The 25,426-nt window shown below is 45.8% G+C and overlaps 2 protein-coding genes across 3 annotated transcripts in view; one reads left to right on the forward strand and one right to left on the reverse strand.

Annotated features, from left to right (window-relative positions):
* NME7 (NME/NM23 family member 7) overlaps nt 1-1,566 on the forward strand; it is a 131,637-nt gene extending 130,071 nt beyond the window's left edge. For both annotated transcript variants that reach the window (XM_067546118.1, XM_067546119.1), the window contains exon 12: nt 1,137-1,566. In XM_067546118.1, coding sequence (XP_067402219.1) covers nt 1,137-1,169 — 33 coding nt within the window. In that variant the 3' untranslated portion in view covers nt 1,170-1,566. The remainder of the gene's footprint in view (nt 1-1,136) is intronic.
* Nucleotides 1,224-20,312, reverse strand: ATP1B1 (ATPase Na+/K+ transporting subunit beta 1). Its single transcript, XM_067546120.1, has 6 exons — nt 19,927-20,312; nt 15,461-15,589; nt 7,813-7,968; nt 5,933-6,117; nt 3,759-3,839; nt 1,224-2,566 (listed from the first exon to the last, which is right to left on the reverse strand). The coding sequence occupies exons 1-6, from the start codon at nt 20,024-20,026 to the stop codon at nt 2,300-2,302; spliced, it is 918 nt and encodes a 305-aa protein (XP_067402221.1). The 5' UTR covers nt 20,027-20,312; the 3' UTR covers nt 1,224-2,299.
* Nucleotides 20,313-25,426: the final 5,114 nt, after the last annotated feature.

Consider the following 25,426-nt stretch of genomic DNA (forward strand, 5'->3'; position numbering starts at 1 on the left):
CTTCAAACAGGTATCTATGCCCACCTTTTCCCCTCACCCCACTAGAGCTACCACCTGACCAAGCCCAACAATGACCTTTATTCAACTTCCTCCCACCTACGTACTCCTCTCCTTCACAAGTATTGTTCCACCTTTTAAGTGTCCTTTCCTTTTGAATTTCCATGTGAATAAGTCACTTATTGCTGTCTCTGAAGTACAGTCTCCACTAAAATGGAGGTTTCTGGTAATGGTGATTACAAAGATGTTTGTGTAAGGTGAGTTATTGCTGGTGAATCAGTTTGTCTGCTGCTTGTGCCTTACCTGAAGCCCTGCTCAGAGTAGTTGTGAAGCAGTCACTGATGTCCAACTTTTAAACAGAAGATGAAATTTCAGCCCGCTCACCCTTAGAACCTAGAAAGATGCATTTGCTGCTAAAAAAGTTGGAGATATCAACAAAAGGAGGGGTTGGCTGGTTGGTCAGCACTACATTTTCATTTGAGCTACTGCTCTCAGAAGTTATAAATGAGTGCACAACCACTGTTGCTGTGTTAAAACACATTTATGTATCCACATGTACATTGTAGCAGTCTTGCCTCTTCTAAACTCAAATGGCTTTGGCCTGTTAGAGAGCTGAAGGCTCTTTCCTTTACCTACTATGAAATATAACAAAAAATGGCAGAGATCCTGTAAGTAAATGAAATAGGCTTAGCAGGATTAGATTTGTCAATAAATGTTAATTTGTGTGCGTAAATTAATTTATGGGGAAAAGTGCTGCTCTAAAATTTAGTTTGATTTAATGAACTTTACTTTAATAGCTGATGTTGATATTCAACAAGTTAAAGCTTTAAAACTGGAATCAACATCTATTGTCAAAATCTGCTCTCTCCATAATTCCCTGCAACAGTAAACACTGAGTGCTAAAAAAAATCACTTGATCAAAATTATAAAAAAGATAAAATACAGCTCTAGCAAAGTCAGGTACATACTGAAGTGCTAACTGCAGGAATTTTCCAATAGTCATTCTACAGTGATCAGTACATGCTACCAGCCAAGATTGTAAACCCAGTCCAGTTGATTTGTTATTTCAGAGATCCAGCTGGAACACTGATACCAGTTTGGTTAACTACCTAGAAGATGCACTGTAATGTCTTTTACAGGTGCAGTACTTTTTCAAGATTCTGGACAACTGACAGCAGAACAGGAAACTATCTCCACTTCCTAAACGAAAGACAGACAAGGCGAGATATGTTCATTCGTTTATTGTCCAATGTTTTAACCTGACTGAAATACAAGAGCAAGAGCACTGTGCTCCTGGCTATTTTACATATGTTAGAACAGAGTTTTGCACTTTAGACAACATTTAACACCATTCTATGGGGTACTGCATTGCTTTTTATAAAGTTCAAAATAAAGATTTATTTTCAAACATGTGACTTTGGTTTTTCATACATTACACTTTGTCTTGCAGAAAAAATAAAATTGTACAACTGCATAAATATAAAATTCTTCCACCATGAAAATGGTTAAAACATTCAGTAAAGACATTAGCACCACACCATGTGATGCCACCAGCAGAAAAAAAAAATATACAAAGCAAGTAATTATCACTAATTAGTGATAGGGATAGTCTGACCCAGGTCTCCCACAACATACTGGAGGATGAGGGTGGAGAGAGAGCATTCACTACAAAGCACAGTACACAATCACCTTTATTTATTCATAAACTCAAGTTTGTTTCCCCTGCCCCCCCTCCAAATAAAATACCCTTACACCACAGAAAAATTAAAATATTCTATGGAGTGCTGTTAAATAGTCTCACAGGTGGGCCTTTATCTTTAAAAGGAACCAAATTAAAAAGTACCATGCCAGTTCTAGTCCCATTGAGTATTTACACCTTGGACAGCACAATCTTTACTCACAGAAAGTAGAAAACAGATACAATACATGGCTTGAAAAATGACCAGAGTATGTACCTAGAGTACTGTACACTAAATAAAATACACAAGGCAGCAATACTTAGGGGCCAGAAACACTGCTTACTACAAGTCAGTTATGGAATCATAATTTACAGTAAAAATGGGCATGTCCCAAGGCTCAATTTTGTTTTCTTTTGTCATTTACAGTAGAATAAATATGTCACTATTGCTACACTTTAAGTTTACATTCTAACCTAGTAATGCAGAAAGCTAGTGTAAAGCATATAGATTACGTGTAGGTCCCATACGTATGACAGTTTGTTCAAGACTAGTAGGTTTTTTGTTGTTTTATATTTAACTTTTTAAATGGCTAGGAGGAGGGAGAAAAGCAATTGTGCTTATGATCAGCTGCTCGTTATGTAAAATTTCATATCAAAACGTCCCTGGAAACGGTCTTTGTCACTGTAATGGATGTTCTCACCATAGACCTTGCACTCCACACGCACATCGGTGCCGAAGGTCAGGTTAGTGAACTGCACTGCCAGGAGAGGCTGGCGATATTGTGGCTGCAGCAGCCTGCCGTAGTATGGGTAATATTGTAGAGGAAAGCCAGCATAGCCACCCATTCCGTAATAGTCAACGGTGCCGATTTTGTCAACATCTTCCTCTTTCTAAAGATAGAGAAAGATAATATCACTTGTCCAACCCCCATTTTGTACATATTCCAGCCACACTCTATTTATCCTTGATTATCTAAACCCTGCTTGGCCATCAATGTATGACTTTGCAATGCAATGAAGTTACGTTCGTTCAAACTGATGCGATGTCCCTGAGCACAGCTGCATAGTAGTAGAATTTGTACAACATGGGCAATTAAATAATCTTAACTGACATCATCCAAGATGATTTCCCAGTTTACCTTTATTTATAGAACTACTTCCCTCCTAACTCAGAAATTACATGGTCACCCTAGAGCTTCAAGCAGTTCTGCAGCTTCTCAGCATTACTCTTCCCTGGCCACTCAAGGTTATCCAAAGCCAAGGGTACAGGAAAACCCTGGAGTCTAATAATTATTCTCTCCTACAGATGGTCAAAAAATTGATAAAGCTTGCTATGCCTCTGGAAGCTTAAAGCTGTTCATACTTTCTAAATTGAACAAAAAATAATCTGCCTTTTCCAGTTAGCATTATTCTCTGCAAGGTTCCTGCATGAGTAAATGAGTGGATACTGCTAATTGGAAGAGTCCTTGCTGTTAAATGACTGAAGGGATTGAAAGAGTGCCTTTTACTTATTTTCTAGGTCACCTTTCCCAGCGATCAGGTCAATGACAACATTCAGTCACTAGTTGTTCAGTGACCTTTGTGAAATAAGTAGCCTCAATCCAGTTCCTAATTGGAAGATATTCTTATCAAAAGGAACCGCCACCCACACACACTTGGCCAGCAGAAAGGTCAGAGAGTGAACAGGCACCAAAGACTTGACTCCTATCTCATGACTGACGCATGCTCACTTTTTGTATATCCTTTTTAACTCAATTTGCATCAATCCAAGAGAATTGGAGCCTGAGAAAGAAGCTCCTGGATAATAAACAGCATCATTGAGTGAACTTGTCCTCCCATAGGCATAGCTGAGAAACAAGGGTCTCTTCTTATTCACAATTGGTATAATTATGTTCTGGTTCTGGCTTGCTCTGCCCTTTGATAGCCTGAGTTCAGTGCACAGATGCGTAAACATTTTACATTTTAGTTTTTTAGGCTTTGGAGGAAGTTGATTCACAAGCAACTCTGATCACATGTGTCAGGAAAGGCCTGGACACACTTTACCTGCTACTTTCTGAAGCCAGTTCACTCTTTTCCCACTCACCTTGGCACTGCAATGAACAGGGACGACATATTGATTGTATTTTCCTATCACCTCAGAAGGGAGGCTGTCATTTAGTGGAGGCTAAAAGAAACCCAAAACAAGCAAGTGTTACATTTCACACTGGACACATCTCAGTCTCTGCTCTTCACCAATTAACTCCATTGAAAACATGCACATTGATTAGTTTCTAGCATGTTGTCTTGAAGTTCAGAACTGTGCCAACAGTGGCCCCATCCTTCTGTGTCAAAGTCCTGGCAGAAGGACTGTTAACAGATTCATTGGGAGAAGCCAGCACAGGTTGGAAATGATTTTCAGTCATTATTGTGAGCAAGTAAGTATCTATGGAAGCCACTAATTCACCAGCAGTAACCTGAATCTGCAAACAAGAGGAGTTCTACAGACTGATCTTCCCAAGCAGGGTTGGGTAGATACAGCTGAGCAGACTATTTAAAAAAAAAAAATCTAGTTCATGAATTTAGTGGTAGGGAAGGTTTAATTGCCTGGGGGAACACCCTTCCCCCACCCCATAAATGCTTGTAGTCAAAGGGCAAAGCAAACCTCCTAATGTTATGGAAAAGTGTGTATGTTACATAATGGAGAAATGGCACAGAATCCACATGGGGGTTTGTGCTCTAGGTACAGAGCAAAAAAAAAATCAGCCTGGAACTAAAGCGGTTGAATTGGGGGTGGCACCAAAGTCCTGAACCAAGGTGATTTATCAAGAGGTTCATAAACTGGTCTGGGGAAAGCTTGTAAATTGCATAACACTATCTGCTTCTTGTTTACATATGCTACATTGAACTAACCAGGCTACTACTGCCATCAGGAGTAATGCTAGTGACAGGTAGCACATTCTGGGGAAATTACACTCCAGGATTTTGATGTCTACTAAAAGAGGCGATCTAAAAAACTGCAATGACATACCCTAGCCGGGGGATCCACAGGTGTAGGGAAGTAATGTGTCTGGTACTCAAAAAAAAAAAAAAAAGCAGCTAGAAAAACCTACTTTTCTGATACTACTTTCCCCTGTAAACAATTTCTGAAGCTGCCATAAGAACATTATGTAATGGAGACTGGGAGATGTGGGTCAGAGTGTGAGCATCTCTGCTCTGCAATCACCTAGCCCGGCCCCATGAACTATACAGCAAAGTATACTTCCAATGAAGTAAAGATCTGGGCATGCCTGCTCTTGATACTGCAAGCTTAAGTGGTTATAGCAAATGAGCTGCCCCATGTGTCAAATGATCTGGAGTTCTACAGGGCTCCATATCATGGAGGGGAGTAGAGTCACATCATGCTCTATCATTTCCCCCCTAAACATATACTTGCTCCACTAGCACTGAGGAAGCAATCATTCCCACCCAAGCGTGTGGATGGATGGTGCCAGGCAGCACACTCTGCAGCAAACCAACTTTTACGTCACTTCTCTTCACAGAGAGAAGAAAATCCTACCAGGAGGAATAATTTCCCCAAACCATGCTAGCTGGTCATTAGCTTTCCCCTTCGCTCTATTGTTCAATAGCATGTGTTTGACCAATTTGTCATATGAAAATGTTAAGTTGTTGAGAGAACCCAGAAATAGTGCCATTGATAGCACCTCTCTCTGCAACCCAATAAACACTAAATACCCAGGTAATGGGCTGTGATATCCAGGAGGTCAGACTAAATGATTAATGGTCCCTTTCTGACTGCAATCAGGCAACCCTGCGTGACTGGCTATGGGGAAGGGAGAAACAAGAAAAAAAAAAGAAAAGCTAGACTACAAAGCCAGATAGATGTGAGCACACAACTCACTGGCCTTGCTACAGACACCCAATAGTTTTGGGACTGATAGTTGCCAGTGCACATGAAGGTAATAAAACCCAGGCTGCTTTAACAGGTAACACTTCACAAAAAGCTTTCCAATTAGCAAGCTCCTGTGAGAATGGGAGTTGCCTAGAAGAATAGTTAATATGGGGGTTCGCGGTTGAGTTGATTTGCAGTGTGCTTCCATAGCACCTTACAGCACTTTCCAGGAATTATTTAAGGCTCACATTTACCCTGCAAGGTAGATCTTAATATCTTGATTTTACAGATAAGAGTCAAGAGTAAATGGCTTTTCCAAAATCAGTCCTCTACTCCAGTTATGAAAGCCACTTCCCCTAAATAACTAGGAAGAGAAAAGAGGCACTTGCCTTTGGTTTGAAGCCTAGAACTCTGTTGAGCTTGATGACGACACATGGTTTTCCATCCTTGTATCCATAGCTGGGATCAGCTATTCCAGAGCAGTTTTCCAGCCATTCACGTTTGAACCTGCAGACTTTCTTTTGACCTTGGCCATTATTAAATGGTCCTCGGGGTGTGTAGTTAACAGGTTTGTCTGGGAGCAAGGGAAAAGGTAGGGGCAAAAAGCCCAACACTTACATGCAGCACACTCAAAAGCTTTGACAGAAAAGAAACTTTTGTCAGCATTTCCCTGGGATGTGAATCCTTTTTTCAGGTCTAGTAGTAATCAAAGCAGAGAGACAGACACTACCATCTACAGACTGACTTCATGGATCTGCACCAAGCCATTCACTGGTAAGTGCTTTACTGATCATGGCAAGTCCGTTTTCTACTTGCTGTTTTCCATGAATGAATGGTGTGTGGGCTGCTTCTCTGATTTTCACTGGTGATGTTTTGGGTCACAGAAGGGCTTGTGTCAGAAATGTATCCTCTCCCCATCACACACATGCATCTCCTGTCGAGTTAACAGTTGCATGCAATCCATTACAGGCGCTTTGCTGAATTACATTAGAAGGAGAAAGGCTTCCCTACCCCTTTATCCCCCATTTAAGTGGCCAGGATCAAAAGTCAGGACTCTCTCCCCTACAACAGTTGACATCACACCTAGATCAGACCAGGGAGATGCATTCAGAACAGTGCTTTAAGTGTTAGCTGATGCCATCAACTGCAGAAGTAAAGAACATCCACCCCCAGATCCCAAACTCTCATTCTTGTCAAATGAGTAAAAAAAAGAAATTCTGACTTTGAGCCAAGGAACATGAATGTAAACTAGCAAAGTGCCACTGAAGGAGATGGAGCTATGTGGATTTACACCAGCTGATGATCTGGCCCTGAAAAAGGTTGCAAGGGGGACTGACATGCATATTCTGCAAGAGATGTTCTGGTAGGGTGGGGGGGATCTGAAACAATGTACAAGCATTTCAAGTCCACTTTAAAAACAAACCTACCGGCCACCTGTTGATCATTTGGAACCTGTTACATTTATCCCAATGGAAAGACAATGACTGCAGTTTTAGGCCATTAGACTCTCAGAAACGAATACACTTGGCCTAGTGTTACTGGAAAGGCTACTTGCTATGCATCTGAGCCCAGTGATCTGCTTTGGGCCAAAACCCAGAGCAGCCAGTACACGGTCTCTTTACTTAGGAGGAAAACATTCTGCTACTGTCATGATTGAAATGGGTTCCAGGTAACGAGCTCTCCTCCGTCTGGCTGTCTGAGCAGAGGAGAAGGAGCAAGTCTAAAAGAAATGCTTTGAATACAGATTTTCTTTCAGACCATGCAGAGAAGGGAAGGCAGTTCAAAGAGATCCAACAGTGCTTTCAGTGTGCCTATTTGTACTTCGTTATTACACCCCAGTGCCCATGGAAAGGGACATTACCCCACACTAACAGCTTTTGGGAGACTAGGATTTTCATTCTTAACTTGAATTTGGGCACATAGGTGGGAACGGCCAAACACGCTCAGCACTGGCCTAGCTCTGCTAGTGTTGAAGACACCAGTAAAAAACCACTATTGTCTCTGATGGGAGCAGAGGAAGGACAATGCCAAGTGCTTTGCACAATGGGCAGTCATGAGCACCAGCTAATTAACCTGGGAGTCTAAAGCTAAACCATCATGCTGTTGGTTACTATGAAAGGGATGCTCTACCTACAGGGCTTATAGCAACACCATCAACCATGGCCAGTATTCTCTTGTTTCTTGATGGATGCATTTAGGAGAGGGTGGCTAATACATACTCCAGCATATGTAAAAGCAATCAGAACTTCAGATCTAGGAGTCTGCTTACCAGGGCAGTTTTCAAACACCATATCGTCTGTTTGTTGATCACTGTCGTAGCTCCTCAAGAATTTGTTAAGGCCCTCCACATACATGTTATAAGTTTGGGGATCAGAAGTAGAAAAAGTAATTTCTGTCTTTAATACTTGGGGGACTAGTGTCAGTCCTAAAAGGCAAGAAGAAAAGAGTATTATTAATAAACACTCAAGTGTCATGTGAGCTCAAGGCAACAGGTATAGTGCATGAAACAGTCTGTTCTTCTAGAAGGAGCCACATGACTCAGATTTCAGGGTCTTCACAACTTGTGCATATTGATGTTCTTTCAGGATTTTAACTCACTTGCAGGTGCTGGGCTTAAGACACAGCACAGCCATTACTTCCAGTAATGGCCCAGAACGCTGTCCTGAAACAAGTGCAAGGGGTAGTGTTTTGGGTCACTACGCAAGGTTATTTTATTTTATTTTTTTAAATATACTCTTAACAATCCAACCTGCTGTACACAGTCTGTGGGACTAGGCACTGTTTGTATCAGGCACTGTTACTTCCCCCCAGTTGTGCACATTCCAATCCAGCACAGATCTTGGTCGACTGTCGGAGATGGAGGCTGGAAGGAGCCGGACTGACGTGGAATAGCATGCATGCAGGGCCCAAGCATGCTGGCTCAAGACACCTTCCGAACACTCCAACTCAGGAAAGCATTCCAATTAAGTGCATGCTTAAGTGCTTTCCTGAACTGGGGCCTAAGAGAGGGTAAGGAGGAGAAGAGTTGTTCTGAGCTCCGGGATACCTTAAATGGATTCTAGACATGGCGTAAAGTTTCCAAAAGTACCTAAATGAGCTAGGATCCTAAATCCCATTGAGTGTCAATATCATTTAGATGCTTTTGAGAATTTTACTTCATAGTTACTATGCCCCAGCAGAACATAGAACAATTCAAGACTTTGGAGACTGAGGTTTCCACAAATATGCCTAGAATCGACTAGGAAAAACATGGATTTAGGAAGCAACACAGGTCTTTGAGTAGGCTAGCAAACCGAGGCCAAGATTTTCAGAAGTAACTAGTGGTGTGGAAGTGCCTCTGTACCAACGCAAGTGACATGGGCCATCAAATTTCAGCTACTACCTGAGGGAATTAAAGAACCCTACTACTCTGCTTCTGCTCTATAAGAACAGCTCCGGAGCCTGGAGATAGAGAGATGCATTTTCAAAAACATGCACACCTGGCTTTCGGATTATGGCCTTCTGAAAATCTTGCCCAAAAGGAGACGTAGAGCAAAGATTAATCATGGTCTTCTCACATCTTGCAAGAAAAATGGTCTGGGTGTAACTGCGCTGAAGTTTGAGAGCAAAGGGCAACCAAGATTTCACACCTCCCTGGCACAATCCTAATTCACAAAGACCGAGTGGACTGCAGCGTTGAATTCAACCAAAACCTGGAAGATCTATTTTGACATCAGGACAAAGTTTCCCTCTCATGGTGAATGATGAAGCACAGGGGAGAAATCTGTACCAGAGAAGGTTCCATTCTTTCATTAAGTAGAAACTTATTTTTTTACAAATCTTAAATGGAAACGTTTCACTAAGCAGCAAATTGGTATACACTTAAAAAATTAGATTGACCTGGCTACATTGCTGAGGGTTTTGAACATTTTTGCACTCTGAGTAAGTGGACCTAACCCCCCATTGCAGACGCAGCTAGGTTGATGGAAGCGTCTACACTGCAGCAGTGGAGTTGCAGCTGTGCCATTGTAGCACTTGCAGTGTGACGTAACCTAACTTCCAACTCAAGTGTGCTGTGATCCCAGCAACAAGAATTGTTCAGACATATCAGTAAGATCACATCGCTGTCTGCCCTCTAATTCTACACTATGTGCAAGTGAGTGACCGGGGGTTGGGGGGAGGGGGCCAGAATCAAACATGAGCCAGGCATCCAGAACATGTCGCCAGACCCATGGGGTCTCTGCACTTTATAGCCCTCCCCTCCATCTCCCTCCGCCCCTGCTGCTATGCAGGAATTATTTCACTTGGTAGCTAGCATAATTTACTCACATCATGGAGCTCAGACAACACAAAGTCAAATCATTACCTGTGTTCTCTAGAAAGCACTATGCCTTCCCCCCCTTACTTCTGGGCTTCGTGCACAGAACAGTGGCATAGCCTCTCTGATCAGACACTTATTGACTGGGGTAAATGGGAACATCATCCCTTAGTTAGAACACGGCCTTGGAGTTCAGAATTCTGGATTCCCTAACCAGCTCTATTACCCCAGGGGCAAGGATTTGATGGGGGCAGAGGGAGTTAATATATGGAAGTTACCCACACAGTTGAAGGGAAAATGATTCCTTTAGTCATGACAAAAGTCTAGTAAGTATTTGCTCTCACACGAGGTCCAGGTCACATTTTAATTGAATGCCTTGATGCATGACTAATGTTGAAGCTGAAAGTAATGGGAACTAGAGTTCATGCTGCTTTTGTGGCCGCCTCCATTGCAAACTGTGTGATCATTAGGGTTCTGGTGGTCTGTCTGTCAAACTCACTTTAGCCAGCGAGCACAGCAAAGCAGCAGAGTGGCATTTGCTTTGACAACTTTCAGACAAATGTTTCGCCAACAATAATTTCTTCCAATGGAGACTGAAGGCTGCTCAGCTGCCTACACCGGCTCACAACTCTAGCAGGTCTTTCAAAGGCAGTTGAGTACTTCTGCTTAGCACCCGCCTCCCCCCAAAGTTGGAATTTGTCTCCTAGGAGACAGATTTGCTTTGTTTCCCCTGCAGCAGCCCCCAGCAGCCAAAGATAGCTGGAGAGCCAATCAATAGAGCTCATGATTTCAAGTTTTATTCCAGGAAGCAGTTCTAACCTTTTCTCCTAATTCTCCCTTTCACATACTTTGGCCAGGCTGGCCTGGCTAAATTACCTTCACCTCTAGCAGAATTAAATCCTATCCCAAAATTACACCTGTTTGTACAGGAATCTGACACAATCATGTGTTTTCTAGGATTTTAACTTTGCTATTGTAACAAAATCTTTATAGCTAAATATAGTGTGTGTTAGCAAGTAGCTTTTAACCCCCTCCCTCCCTGTCCTTCTCCTAGTCAGCTGGTGAATGTTATTGAAGGTGGCAGTCTGGATTTGGGGTTCAGGCAACACCATTAGCTTCTCAACTGACTTTTAAGCTGGTAGAAAATTCTCACACCCCCTTCCTCCCCCACACCGTAACTGATAACAGATGAAGCATAGCAGAATATTGTAAAACACCTTTGTACAGAAGCTGTCAAGTACACACTACCATCTGTCATTTGACAATTCAAGCTATGAACTCTGTTTGGGCACATGTGACACACACCAAACCCTTCCCCCCCTTTCTGTATATTGCCTTCTGTAGTACACAAAAGGTTGCCTTAATGAAGCCAACAAAAAAAAACCAACGCAATATCGTTGTGCTAGAGCCACTGTACAAAGGGACGACACTATAGCTCCACGCCAACGTTTAGTCAAGCCCAACATGTGAGTTCACATTTGAAAACAAGACATCCACCTGTGAGAAAAATGGTTATTTGTTTTGTTGTGTACGTGGACCACCTAGGCTGAAAAATCCTCAACAGTATAAGATCGGGCGGCAAGTAAGCCCTACATCAGGGAGGGAAGGGAAGAAAGGTCTGAAGTGCTGGCCTTTCCCCCTCTAGATGATCTCAAGAAGGAAATGCTGAAGTTTGGAAATAAGGCTTTAAATGAGGAAATTTGGCCATGAATATAACGAGTAGTGTTGCTTCATAATACAGTGTAATTTCCAGTTAAAAATGTGTCCTCTAAGCCCATGATTGTCTTTTAAGTACAGATGGATCCGGCATGCATAGATCCACAAGACAGTCTTGCAGTCATTCTGAGGAAGCTACCACCCTCAAATCCTGTTAGTTTAGTAAGCTTAAGAAAACCCCACGCCCAGATGGAACAAATTTAAAACCCCGCTGTGCTGGCACCTCTCCAGTCTTCTAGCCACCCCCTAGGGGGAAAATGTGTGCGCACTTTCTCAACAGGTAATGGTATCTGCATGGCAGAGCGACCAGGTACCCTCTGCAGCTTGGGCCTTAGATTTCACTCTTAAGAGGTGAGAGGCAGAGGGAGAAGATGTTACTTGCCTCCTGCAAAGGAGTTCTCCCCAGGGCAGGAGCAGACTCACCAGCTAAAATGCACTGACCTCTATTTCATTTACTGCTGCTACCTAAACCAATCACGCACTATGTACTAAACTAGCCTTTTCCATTACACCATCCCACAGGGACAGGAGGAAACCATTTAAAGGGGCAGGAACCATTTTTAAACCCTGTGATTGGCAAAAGAGTTCTTTCTGACACAGTTTCTGAAGAGGGCCTTTTCTCTGTGTGATATTAAGTGCCCTCCCCTCCTACCGCAGCCAGCTGAAGGTGTGCATAACACTTCACAGGATCAAGCTCCCACAACAGAAATACACAGCCCACTAGATTGTTTTTACTGCATAGCATGTTGAGGTTTAAGAAAAAAACTTTATATTCCATCAAACAGATATCAAAACTCCTAACCAAATACTGCCCTTAAATAGGGTTTAGAATTCCAGATGCGTATTTTCCTGTTGTACTTTTAAAGTGAATTAGAGCTTGTCCTAGTTGCAATGTTGGACATTTGAATGCCTTTGATTCCTTCACAATCACCTAGAAAAGCAATATTTTATGGAGAGGTACAGAACTTTAATTTACCCCCCCGAGTGAGCATATCATCCCTGTTGCATTAAATGCATGCAGTAATTAGCATATTAATGCCATCTGGTATAGAAACAGAGCTTGATAGCTTGGAATGGTATACCCATGTCAATATCACCTAGTAACAGGCAGCATGACTTCAGATTTCATCACAGCAATAGAGTTTTTACAGAGCAATGAGGCTAATACATAGCACTTACATAGCATTTTCTTCTGCAGATTTTGAGTGCTTTAGGAGGACAGGTTTTAATTCCTCCCCCCCCCATCTGCAAAATGGCACAAAGGTGTTAAGTGATTTGCCCAAAGGGTCACAACCACTCATTGCAAGCGACTGCAACAGAAGTCAGGTTTCCTAGTTCCCAGTCTTGTACCCTGTCACTCCTGGGTTACCAGTACATTTAGCAGTTAGAGGATGTCTCTTTGTACCACTCCCCCCAAAGATACCATAAAAACTCTTGGCATGTACCATTCACTGGCTAATATCGATTTGTATTTTATGTAGCCAGTAGTCTACAGTGGTTCGAGTGGAAATTCATGTTTTATATTCTCTCTAACCCACTTTCCTGTTTGACAGGAATACATTTTATTCATCATCACTGTGATAAGGTCCAGAGAGATTTCGTGTCTGGGCTGGTAAATTTTCATGACCATTTTGCAAAACTGATATGATATAAACTCACTTCCATAACTGAAAAGGTATATTCAGAGGCCAAACAAATGGCTGCTGCACCATGGTATGAGGAGGTGCGAGGCTGAGAGCTACACTTTATATCTGGGTTTGCAGGCAGATGGAAAGGCTTTAGGTATAGGTACACACACACCCTACCAACATGCAAGTGACCTCTACTGTCTAGTCAAGGAAGAGCAACTATCAGCTGGTTCCAAGAAGTGCCTGCATAAGCCAGAAGGATGCTTGCCCCACTTCAGGGGATTTAGCACTAGTGTACTGAATGAGTTAAAAACCTGAGGGCTTAAGCACCCATGCTAGGGGGTGGAACGGAAGAAATACAGATTTATAGGTCAGTCCATTTTGACTTTGTGAGGCTCTGGGTTGTCATGTTGGTCCCACTGCATGCCCAGGGAATCAAAGCACCCAGACTCCCACATCTTCAGAAAAATCAATGCCTGCAACCTTTCTGTTTAAAAATAAATCCACTGTGATTTCTGTAACACACATTAAAATGTGTCTCGAAACCAACCCACTTTCCAATTTTTAAAGGCCAATTTGTGCAACATCCAGCCAACATTTGAAAAAACTAGTCAATGCTCTACAGATTAAGGTTTTAGAAAAATATTTCAGATCACAATTAATCTGAAATCAGAAGTGGACCATCAAAATTACGATTGAAGTGACAATATAACAGAAGTTTAACTACAGCAAGTAGATCATGTGACATCACACCGTACAGCAGGTCAATATGGATGTAAACCGAAATTTAGTTTCATGGGGGAAAAGGTCTCTCTTTAAAAGAGGTTGCGCCACCAAAACTAATGCATATGATATGTAGTGCCTCCTCTATCTTAATTATCCTAGTATCTGTGCTTAATGCTATACTATACATTTCCCTCTCTTAAAAAAAGTGCTCTGGTCAATATCAGCCTCAATCACTCAGTTTTCTCTTGCAGATGTCAAAGCCAGCTGCTGGAATGCATTGGGGCCAATTTTTCAGCACCTGGGGGTATTTACGCTTTCTGAAGCATCATAAAAATAGCTTGTTTCTAGACCCTTATTCCAAATTTCATCCTTTTGAAACAGCTTCCTTTAAAATGGTGGTGGTGGGGATACTGAATGTTCTGCCTTTTGATTTTTGCTTGGAGTGATGATAGGCTAGAATGATAGTCCCTGCTTAGCTAGAAGTTAGCTTAGCCACACAGTTTACTACTGCATTGCTAAACCCATAATGGGGCTACAGCACACTCTCAGACCCCAGGGCCAGCTCACACTGCAACATGCCAGCAGCCTCACAATTGTCCCTCAAATACCACTGTTATTAAAAGCTTCTGAACTGTTTTACAGAGCAAGCAGTGAGAGACAGAGACAAATCTGAGAGACAGAGACAAATCGTTACCATTGCCAACGCCAAGCAGCCTCAAGGTCATTTGTAATGTGGGAAAGCAGCAGTTGCAAGACTCCTCCCCCCTCCAGTCTCATGTCCTACCAGCCACTGACTTTCAGCAAAAGCCAGACAGCGTAACAGACTGGATGTGACAAAGAGGGGAATCTGCTGCATTGCCAAGGCATTCTCTCTGTTCTTACCTAATGCAAACTGGTCCCCAACACTGCCTAATTGATCATATTCTTTTTAAACTGGTGCTGTATTTCATCCAGCAGAGACAGGCTGTGCATCTGCTACTGTTACAGAACACCAAATGCATGTATATATCACACACATTTTTTCCAAGACACTAGGCACATTAGTTATTTAAGCCTCAAAAAAAACCTCTCCGATTGGTATTATTTCCCCCATTTTACAAAGGAGTTAAACAAGAGACAAAAGTGGAGCAAATTGTCTGTTGGCACCACTGGGTATCTGGTGGCAGAGATGAAAACAGAACCCAGGAGTTCTGACTGCCTCCCCCCACCCCATTCCTTACTGTAACATATACACCACATTCCATTAGTTAGTTTTAATATAAAACCAGACAGACTCAGATGTCTCTCACTTCAGAAAGTGTTATAGGTGAGGCAATATTTAATTTTCATTAAGACTCAACAGCAAAAAAAACCAATGCTGTTTACGTAAGTTGAGAACATACCCATCACTTATTAGACATGCTTGATATTCGTGATAAGGCACCAGTCCCTTTTAGAAGCTGTGTGCCACAGCAATGAAATGCTATTCCACCATCACTCCCAGGTGAGTAATAAAATTATTGTTCTTGACACGATTCACAAAGTCAGACATGGGCCTGTTATTTAATTACCTGGTGGTGCCACTCGATCCTGATATTTGGGTTCGTATTCACTGATAGTGAGCAACATCACTTGAATGGTCCCAATGAATATACCTGCCAGGCAGCCATAGAAGATCAGGTAGAAGAGAAGGATCTTAACTGCAAAAAAAACAGAGAAACAATTAAGTCCTTGACTCAGTCATGTTTCAGAACAAAATTTCAGCCTTTCCTACTGCTGAAGGAAAACCCAATACGCTGCAACGTGACAGTGAAATTGCCCGAGGGCTGATGTAGGGATCATGACAACAGTTAACAAGTGGCAGCGAGACATTTATTTGTATTGCAGCAGTGCCTAGGTGCCCTAGTCATTGGCCAGGACCCTGTTGTGCTAGGCCCTGTACAAACACACAACAATTTTCTAATTTTATTCACATCACAATCTAACACATTAAAGACCAACTTTTTCATTTAAAAAATATGAAGATTAAAACTTGTTCTTTAAAATTTTAAAAGGAATTCATTTCCTGGTTGATCTAGTAACATCATCACTCTGCTGCATTATAAGGGACTGATTTTCAGTGCGTGGTAATAAAGGACATATCCTTAGACAGCCTCTCCTTAGGATGCTCAGCACCTCCACAACTCCCACTGACATCAGCCCCTCACCAGTAGTGTGCTTTGGAGCTGGAAATTCTAAATGAATTAGCAATCCAAGCCAGACTGAATTCCACTGGAAGTTGGGTGCCTAATTCCTTTAGGATCCTCTGACAAATCCCCAATCTTCAACTCTGGGCCTAATCCCACATCCAGAATTAGGCCTCATATTGGCTATTGTCTAGTTGATTCCAGGTGCTGAAAGCCACCTGTATTACTGAACTGACAATTCCCGTATGGATAAAAACCTCACCACTACACCACACCATCCAGTTTGAACAGTCAACAATGATATTACCAGGTTAAATCATTTGTGGTCTAAAGAAAAAGGGGGACTGTAATAACCACACAAGAAAACAAAAAGGGACACAACACTACTTGGAGTCTGGGTATCAGTTACTGTTTTACAAGGATTATCTCAGCTGATTAACTGCATGGTAACATGCTGTACTAGGCATCACCAGGAAGGATAAACCGCCCATGCCAAGCAACTATATGCTAATCAGGGGAACAGTAAAGCGGAAGCAAGTGAACCAGAGAGTTATAGAGGCAACAGATGATTTGAGAAGAGATCTATTTGACTTCAGAATGCCTTAATCTGATTCTCACTCTAAAACAAAGACTCCTCTGAAGGGCCTGGAATGAGAATAGATGTGGGGGAGGGTTGGACACGAGTACTGGAGAAGAAAGCTTTCCTCCTGGGCTCAATTACCACAGAAAAGCAGCCTGATTCAAACACATTCTCTTCTCCTTGGCTTTAATTATTTTCAGTCTTTTAAAGTAACAACCACACAGGAACTGGGTGGGACAGACAAGGGAAAATCTAGATAGTTAGGCATTGTCCTCCAACTTCCTCCTTCCCCACTGGGGTGGGGAGACTGAAGTTTATGAAATTGAACTCAGCTGCACTCTGTTTTGGCACTCTCAGAGTTAATCACACTCTTTAGTATCCAGGCAGCTCTAGGCAAATGGTTGTGACGTCAGAGAGATTTGGAAAAATTTTCCAGACCACCGTCAAAGGAGGTGCTGTTGTAATACACCAAACAAGAGCACTCCTGTCTGAAATGTGCTGCCTTTGCTTTTTTTTTTTTTTTTTTTTAATTATTATTTTGATCACATCAAATGGGCAGTACCAGGAGGTAGCATTTACAACATCCTGGTTGAGAGATATGCTGTTTAAGCGACAGGACAAACAGTGTACCAGGACATCTACAAGGTACACAATCTGGATTATTGAAAATTTCCAGCAAATCCAGTGACAAAACATGAGAAACAAGTGCCTGCCACAGGTTGGTTTGTAATAGATGGCCAGATTCTCAATTGATGTACACTGCCATAGCTTTGACTTCAATGAAGCCACACCAATTTACATCAATGAAGATCTGGCCTGAGATACAAGTTCTTTGTGGCAGGGACCACATCATTCTACACATCTGTAAAGCCCTGCACGGGCTCTTGCTGCTATAGAAACAGCAAACATGTTCCCATACAAATTCTTCGCTCACACGAACATACAATAAAAGCCTCCTATAGTGTGTCCTAATGCTGCTGCCTGCCAAATCTAAAGATGGCAACTCCGGACGTGGTACCTCCGGTTAATCAGTCAGCCAGCCAGCCAGCGGAAGGCTGACTTCAACAATGAGGGTAGCAGGCCAGCTGTGGCTGGCAGCAACTGTTAGATTGACTAAGGCTTTTAAAATTCATATATAAATAGACAACCCTCCAAGTACAATTTGTAATAGCACAATATGTATCATAAGTCATTACATTATACCTGATACTTCATGCTTACACAGCTATTTCAAGGGACTGTAAAAACCATTTGTTTCCCTGGTTCTGAGGTAAACTCTCTCAGCTTGCTTTAGCCACTCGCCAAAAAAGGAAGAATGGAAAAGACGGATAAAGAGTCTTTCCAGTTCTACAATTTCACAATTCAGAAACAGACCCCCAGGTCTGCTGATGAAAACCCAGCTAGGTAAAAATGAGCCCAAGGGCAAAATGCCCTCTCCAAGGACAACCAGGCACAGCGCTTCAGTTCTGAGATGCATTCCATGTTTAAGACAAAAGAGGCATGTGATCACGACCATCCCCAGATGCGTGGTTGTTTAAAGAAAAAAGAAAATCAGTGGACTGAAATATTTTAACAATATCTTTTTGTAACTTTCACTGGAGGGGTGGGGGAGAAATACAGTGATTAACACCCACATGCAAGGTCAGACACCATATCTCAATTTATATAGGACTGTGTATTTCATGTTTGCTTTATTTTACAGAACTGGAGCAGCTTTCCTCTTCGGTCAACTCATAATGAACTATTAGAATCCAAAAAGCAAGCAGATCCTGTTGTAGAGAGAACTGAAGGACAGGAACAAGCCAAAAAGATGGAGGGAGGAAAAATTGGGAAGCAATGCCCTAAAGCTTCACAGTGCCCTCTGTATCTATCTGGTTAGTGCAATGCAGGTTGTGATGCACCTAGGAGTGATTCTTCTTGCAGCTGACCTAGGAGGAGGGGGGAGAACCACATCAGAGAGAAGGGAAGTAGGTGGAAATAAATTTGAGCCATTGTGCACCTCATGGTCTCACTCAAGTTACATTTAGTTGCTAGGAAACTGGCTTCAAGGACTTGCTCATTCCTGAGTCTCCCCACTGCTTCCTCCCCACCCAGCCCTTTCCTCTCGCTCCCCCTGAGCTCAGCCAGGTTATTCCTCCAAATGGAGACAGGGAGGGAAAAATAAATAAAACCCAAGAGGATCATCAGCACATCCAAGAAAACCCAACCCCAATGTCCTATTCCTGGGTGGCCTTGCCCAGAGATCCCAGTGCCACCCATTACCTCCTGCTTGGAGGTGTCACCTTGACTAACCTTGAGCTCTGATGCATTATTAACCCTTCGCTTCTACAACCAAGCAGCCCCACCGAGCTTCTCGATCCTAGGGCATCTCTCTTTATAACACTAAAGTCCCTACTCGCAAATTCAGAGACGATCCCTGCCACACCTTTAAACAGAGCCCCTTTCCTGACTGCCCCCTGCCTCTCCCCACAATTCGCCCTCCTTCAAAGACACCGTGCCCGCCGCACCGCTACAAAGGGTCTGATGCAGAGGAGGCTGGGAACCAGCGAGAGGCGTGTGTAGGCTTCCTCGCCCCCACACACGGCCGCCCACACAGCCCCTTACCGCAGTCACGACTCAGACTGAACTACAGGAGTGCCCTTCAGCGTGACCTCTTGAGGAGGGGGGTAGGGGGGAAACCAAAGCAGCTTTCTCCAGCGGGGAAGGAGCTCAGCCTTTCAGATGTCCAGCACCGCTGACAAATGCGGGCAAGAGGCTATACAACGGGGTACGGACAAGGCCGGAAGACGAGGCAATCTCTCCCCCCCCCCCTTTCTTACACATCAGACACCATAGTCGCTTTCCTCTTGCAACAACAAGCAGCAATTGATCTGCCCAAGAGATCCAGCATCCCTTCCACCAAGGGAGGAAAGCAGCCGCCCCCCCCACCCCCAGCTAACAGCTCCAGGTGAAAGCAAGCAACCCACAATAAGTCCACAGCGGCACAATACAGTGTGTGTGTGAAGGGGGGGGGGAGGGTGTTACTGCTCACCCCCAGATCACCAGCATTTCAGACCAGCCAAGCCAACTGGGGGTTTTTTAACCCTGCTGCCAGAGGAACCGGCTCTCGTCTGCTCTGAAGCCGACTGCAGTGAGCACGGGGACCAACTCCTGGTGTCCCCCCCGCCCCGGCTCTTCCAGCGCGAGGCAGGCACTCGGTCGCCTCCTTGCACCCAGGCGGGGGGCAGGGGGGGCTGGCGCCCGCGCAGAGGGGGCCCGGGGGCGCACTTACACCAGCTGCCGCCGGTCCGGCCCAGGAACTCCTTCTTCTCCGAGTTCCAGATGAATTTCTTCCAGTTGCCATCGCCCTCCTTCGCCTTCCCGCGAGCCATGGGGGGAGGGTGGGAGCGGCCCCGCCTGGGCGCAGCGCCGGTGGCACGGGCAAGTCCTCGTCCGCTCCGCGGAGCGCGCAGCCGGCGGCAGGCGAGGGGGCTGCGTGTATCTCCCGGGCCGGGGGCTGCGGGCCGCCGCTCCTGCTGCTGCTGCTGGCCGTGCAGGGGTGGGACGGACGCAGGCGGACCGCCGGCTCTCGCGCCCAGCCGCAGCAGGGGGGGTGAACCGCTCGCGCACTCACTCACTCACTCACGGGTAGAGCCGCGCCGACCAGCGCGAGACACACACGAGCTCGGGCCGCCCGCGAGCCGGCGCCGCGGCGGGCTAATATCGCCCGGCTCCCGGGGGCTGGCCCCGCCCAGCGAACGCCCGCAGCCAATGAAAGCGCGCGCTGGGGAGGGGGCGGGGCGGGCCGGGCCGAGGGGCAGACGCATGGAGCAGGTGGCGGCGAGCGGCTGCAGCAGCAGCAGCAGCAGCAGCAAGGCGGGGCGGGGTTGCGGCTGCGGCTGCCGCTCCCGGAGCCTCCCGCCCCGAGCACCTGCGCGGCGCCGCGAGGGAGACGGGGCGATAGCGGGGCCCCACCTGTAATTCCCGGGGCGGGGCTTCTCCAGCCCCAGAGCGGCGCCGCTGGCTCTAGCGGCGGCTGGATGGAGGGGAAGGCGATGGGGGTGGGGAGAGAGACAGCGGCCAGGCAGGAGGTGGGGCTCAGGGGGCCCCCCCCTGGGGCTGCAGCCCCCGCAGGCGGGGGTGAGAGATCGGAGCAGGGCGAGGGCCGCTCCAGGAGGCGGGCGGCGCGACGCGCTGCTAATGAGGGCGAGGCAGGGTCGGCTCCAGCCCCACACCTGAGCCCCTGCACGTAAAGGGGGCGGAGGAGCTGGGGAGAGGGGTCAAGGGCGCGTCCGGCTAGTCCCCTCCCCGCCGGGAGCTTTAGCCTTTGCAGCGACAGGCGGGGGGGGGATGGAGGAGAGCATGAAGGGCATGTCTCCCCCAGCACCATCCTCTTTAACCTGGGCAGCAGCTAATCCCAGCGCCCTGGTCTGACCGCCCGGCTTGTGGCCCCCACCCGCTCCAAAGCATTCGCTCTGCCCTGCGGCTCCCGCCGCCGGGCTGCCCCTAGCTGCCCTCCCGGATAACCCCCGGCGCAGTCCCTTCCTCGCATCCACGCCTGACCACAGCTGCAGCTCCCCGGCCCGGGGAATCCCCGTTCCCATGGAAATGCAGACGCAGGCCACCAGCCCACTCCGCTGGAATGGAAGAAGGGGACCCGCTCCTGACTCATCTATGCCAGGGACTCCTGGGCTTAGGTTGGTAGAGAGGGCCTGGCCGTGGGGCAGCGACTCATGCGAGGCTGATGGGGTGGACAGGGTGGGCCTCAGCTCCCCCTTGCTCGCTGGCAGCAGCTGCAGGCGGGTCTGGGTTCAGGAATTAGCGGAAGCAAGCTGTTATCTGCTGACAGCAGGATGAAAAATGCCTCACGCTTTAAAATAATTTTCTCTTGGCTTTGCAGCCTCCTCTCTATGTGCGTCCTTCTGCAGTGGCCCCGGGGCTGAGCAGAGGGGAGCAAGGATACACTGGGCACCGTCCTTTCTCTGTGCCTCCTTCTCGATCTGTCTTTCCCACCCTCTGTTCTAAATCACACTGAACTCCAGATCACTCCAGGGTAAACAGAGCTCGTGAATATTTCATGCTAATAGCATCTCCCTGCCAGGCTTGCCCTCTGCGGTGTTTGTGCTGGGAACACCTGTTGTTGGGAGGGGAAGAGAAAGCAGTGCCTGCTTCTGTAGGGGGAGGGGGAAGAGAAAGCTGCCATGCCATCCGAAACAGGGTGGCAGGTACTGTGTTGGGGGAGGGGAGAGTAGAGTGTCTGCAATGAACACACCAGAGCAGACCAGGGAGTGGTAGTGATCAGGAAGAGAGTGGGGGAGGGGATGCAGCAAGAAGGGACTGGGTGAAAGGAGGCCATCTGAGAGAGAGGGGGCAAGCAGCAGGGAACAGGCCAGAGCACTTCCTCCCGTTTGACCTTCATGAACATATGCACTATGTTCCTCCTCCTTCCCCCCCTCAAGGACACAGGAGAGCACATGGTCAAACTAAGGCAGCCAGAGAGGAGGATGAGCTGCCCACAGTTGACGCTAATTAGATTTTTTTTTTTTTTTTTTTTTTGGTTTTTCAAAGCCATAGCTCAGCTTGCGGAGTCCCTGGGAGCTGAGACAGGATCAATACCATACAGAGAGTGACCACTTTGGAGCAGACAGGGGGCCAGCAATCACTGCACCATACCTAGGGTGACCATATGTCCTGTTTTAGCTGGGACAGTCCCCTTTTTAAGCTCTGTCCCAGACATCCTGACTTTTTTGGTGGGGGGGGCAAAACTGGGCATTTGTCCTATTTGCTCTTGCTAAATTGGCAAGAGCAAATGGGACAAATGCCCAGTTTGCCCAAAAAAAATGGGGCACGGAGGAAAGTTCATGGGAGGGGTCAAGCGGCAACACCAGCCCCACATGGCAGGGCTTGGGAAAGCAATGATGTCAGGCAGCAACAGCCAGCCTTGCAAGGGGGAGGCTTGGGCCAGCTCCATGCAGGGGGTGGGGAAAGCTGAGGAGAGCCCCACTTGGTGTCCCATTTTCCCTTTGGGAAATATGGTCACCCTACATATGCCCTAATGCTGGGCCAATCTCCCTGTGCATCTATGCTCAGCAATCACCACTGGCTCGCCCCTAGCCTCCCCCAGCCCACTGAACACCCAAACACTCCTGCCACCTACCGCTGCCTATCTTCCTTGGGTAACAGACCCAGTACTCAATCTTGCCAGGCCACCCACCAAAACCTAGCATCCAATTCCGGCCCATCACTCTGAGAACTCACTTGAGTGCAGTACTGACAGCTACCACCACCACCAAGCTCGGTATAAGAGCTTTTCAGACTTAGGCCTCAAAATGCTTTACAAAGAAGGTCAGCATCATTGCTGCCATTTTATAGATGGGGAAATAAAGGCAAAAGAAGGTGATGCGACTCACCCAATAGCAGGGCCAGACACAGGTCTCCAGAGTCTCAAGCCACTGCTCTGTGCTTCATATTGTGTTGTCTCACTAACCTAACACCCACCACTGCTCCAACCAACTTTAACTCTGCCCATCTAGGGATGCTGTGGGGGGAGGGGGAGGAATATGAAACAAAATTACACACGTCATTGAAAATCAATTTAATCTTATGAAGAGACCACTAACAGACCTTAATCATAAACATATGGGTTATCGCATGGTGTCACTGTGGGGCAGAGTTAAGGTGGTTTGGGTGCCTTCTGTGTGTATTTCCATACCTTAATATGCTTGTATTTCTTTTAAATAACCTCAACTCTGAATTTCCTATGTTTTTAATGCTTGGGTTTGGGTAATTACAGCATCCCTGTACATATCTGGCCTACTGGTTAGAGCACTGGACTAGGAGTCAGGGGACCTGGGTTCCTTTCCCAGCTCAAGCCACTGGCCTGCTGGGTGACCTTGGACAAGTCACATCACTGCCCTATGCCTCAGTTTCCCTAGCTGTAAAGCACTTTGAAATCTGCTGATGAAAAATGCTATACAAGAGCAAGGCCTTATTATTACACAAACCAACAAGGATATTTTCTAGCAACATCAACCAGGGCTGTAGAAACCATAACTGCATAGCCTAAACATTGAACCAGAAGGAAACAAAACTATCCAGAATACATTTCAAAAGGCAAGGTGGGTGAGGTATCTTTTATTGGACCAACTTCTGTTGGTGAGAGACAAGCAGACCTGAAAAAGAACTATGTGACTCAAAAGCTTGTCTCACCAACAGAAGTTGGTCCAACAAAAGAGAATACCTCACTCACTTTTTCTTGCTAATATCCTGGGACCAACACTGCATAATTTCAAAAGGTCACACCCAGCTTTCACTCCAGGAGCCCAATCCCGCAAACACTTAGGCACATGTTTAAATTTATAGCCGTGAATGACTCCATTGGAATTAGTGGCTCTGTTGCTTAAAGTTAAGCAGTGGCTTATGTGTTTGCAGAATGGTGGCCCAACTTAGGTACAAATTCACTGGTCTCCTGGCCACTCAGCTTGTGCCCAGACAGTCTCTGAGCACCCAACTATATGATCTGATTTTCAAAAGAGATAAGAGCCTACAACGACCTTTGAAAATGCTCATGACAGAACGTCCAAAGATACCCGTTTCTACAAGATTAGCTGCAGGAGGAAGGAGTTTTGGAAACCCTAGCCCCACTACCTAGGGAAGTATGATTAGCATGATGGGATTTTGTAAGGATTTACTCTCAGTTTCATGAGAACTGGTTTCTTACGTGAATGGGGTGAAAGCAGAGGCTCTGAGATGAGGCATCTTCTTGCAGGGGGAGAGAAGGGATTCAAGAATTGTTCTCTCTTGAGGAGATGGTACAGGTTGTCTTGAAGTTGGAGGTGTGAGTGGAGAGAAGTAGAGTTTTGCCCAAAGAGATGATTATTCTGCTTTTGGGGCAGGGAAAGTGCCTTGCTCTCAGTGAGGGAGCAGGGACTGTTCAGGAGCAGTGTGGACTTTGCTGCTGGAGGAAATGGAGATAGTTTTGCCACCTGGCTAACTCCCACCCACAAAAATGCAAGTGTTACCCACTTGTCTCAGTGCAAGTTACTGTATCTTTTTTTGGACCAACTTCTGTTGGTGAAAGACACGCATTCGCGCTTAGGGAATTCTTCTTCAGGTCTGGAAATACTTCCATTACACTTTAAGGGCGGAGGGGGGAATGGGCAGGGTGGAACCTCACAGACTGCTAGAACAAGCAATATTTAGAAGATGAAATGAGTGTGCAAAATACCCTTAAGTAATTACCATTAGTGGGCTGCTGCTGTTGGGTCTCATATGTCTGGCAGGGAAGGGGAAGTGGAAAGGGGCAACTGCTCAGTAGCCTGGCACCATGCCCACATCACAGGTGTGGTGTGAGAGAGAAACAAAGGGGGCGATCAGAGCCACCACAAAGCAAAAGACCCAAACCATATGTTCTGTCTATCAGGAAAAACTAGGGAGACATGGGGGGCCTGATTCTCAGTGACACTGAAGCGTTTTACACCACTGTGGCAGCATAAAGTAGCCTCACAGTGGCTAGAAATGGCCCCTGAGAATGTTCCTGGCACCCCAGTCAGTGTAAAGCTGGCATATGGGCTCTGCATCAGCCCTGACTGTAGGGAGCATGTCTGGAGCATGCTGTGCTGTGACTGTTCCCTGATTCTCTGTCTCTGGGACCTGAAAGGGTCCATGAGAAGCAGAGCATTTTAGAGCAGGACAGAAACTGCTCTAAATTACACCAGGGTATAGACAAGGTATAAGCCCCAGAATATAGCAGGTGCAAAAGTGGCTTAAAAACAATCTTTGCTCCCCATTCC

Source organism: Emydura macquarii, unplaced genomic scaffold (genome assembly GCF_026122565.2).
Source record: "Emydura macquarii macquarii isolate MOO-44397 ecotype Brisbane River unplaced genomic scaffold, CSIRO-AGI_Emac_v2 contig_1119, whole genome shotgun sequence".
Classification (NCBI taxonomy): Eukaryota; Metazoa; Chordata; order Testudines; family Chelidae; genus Emydura; species Emydura macquarii.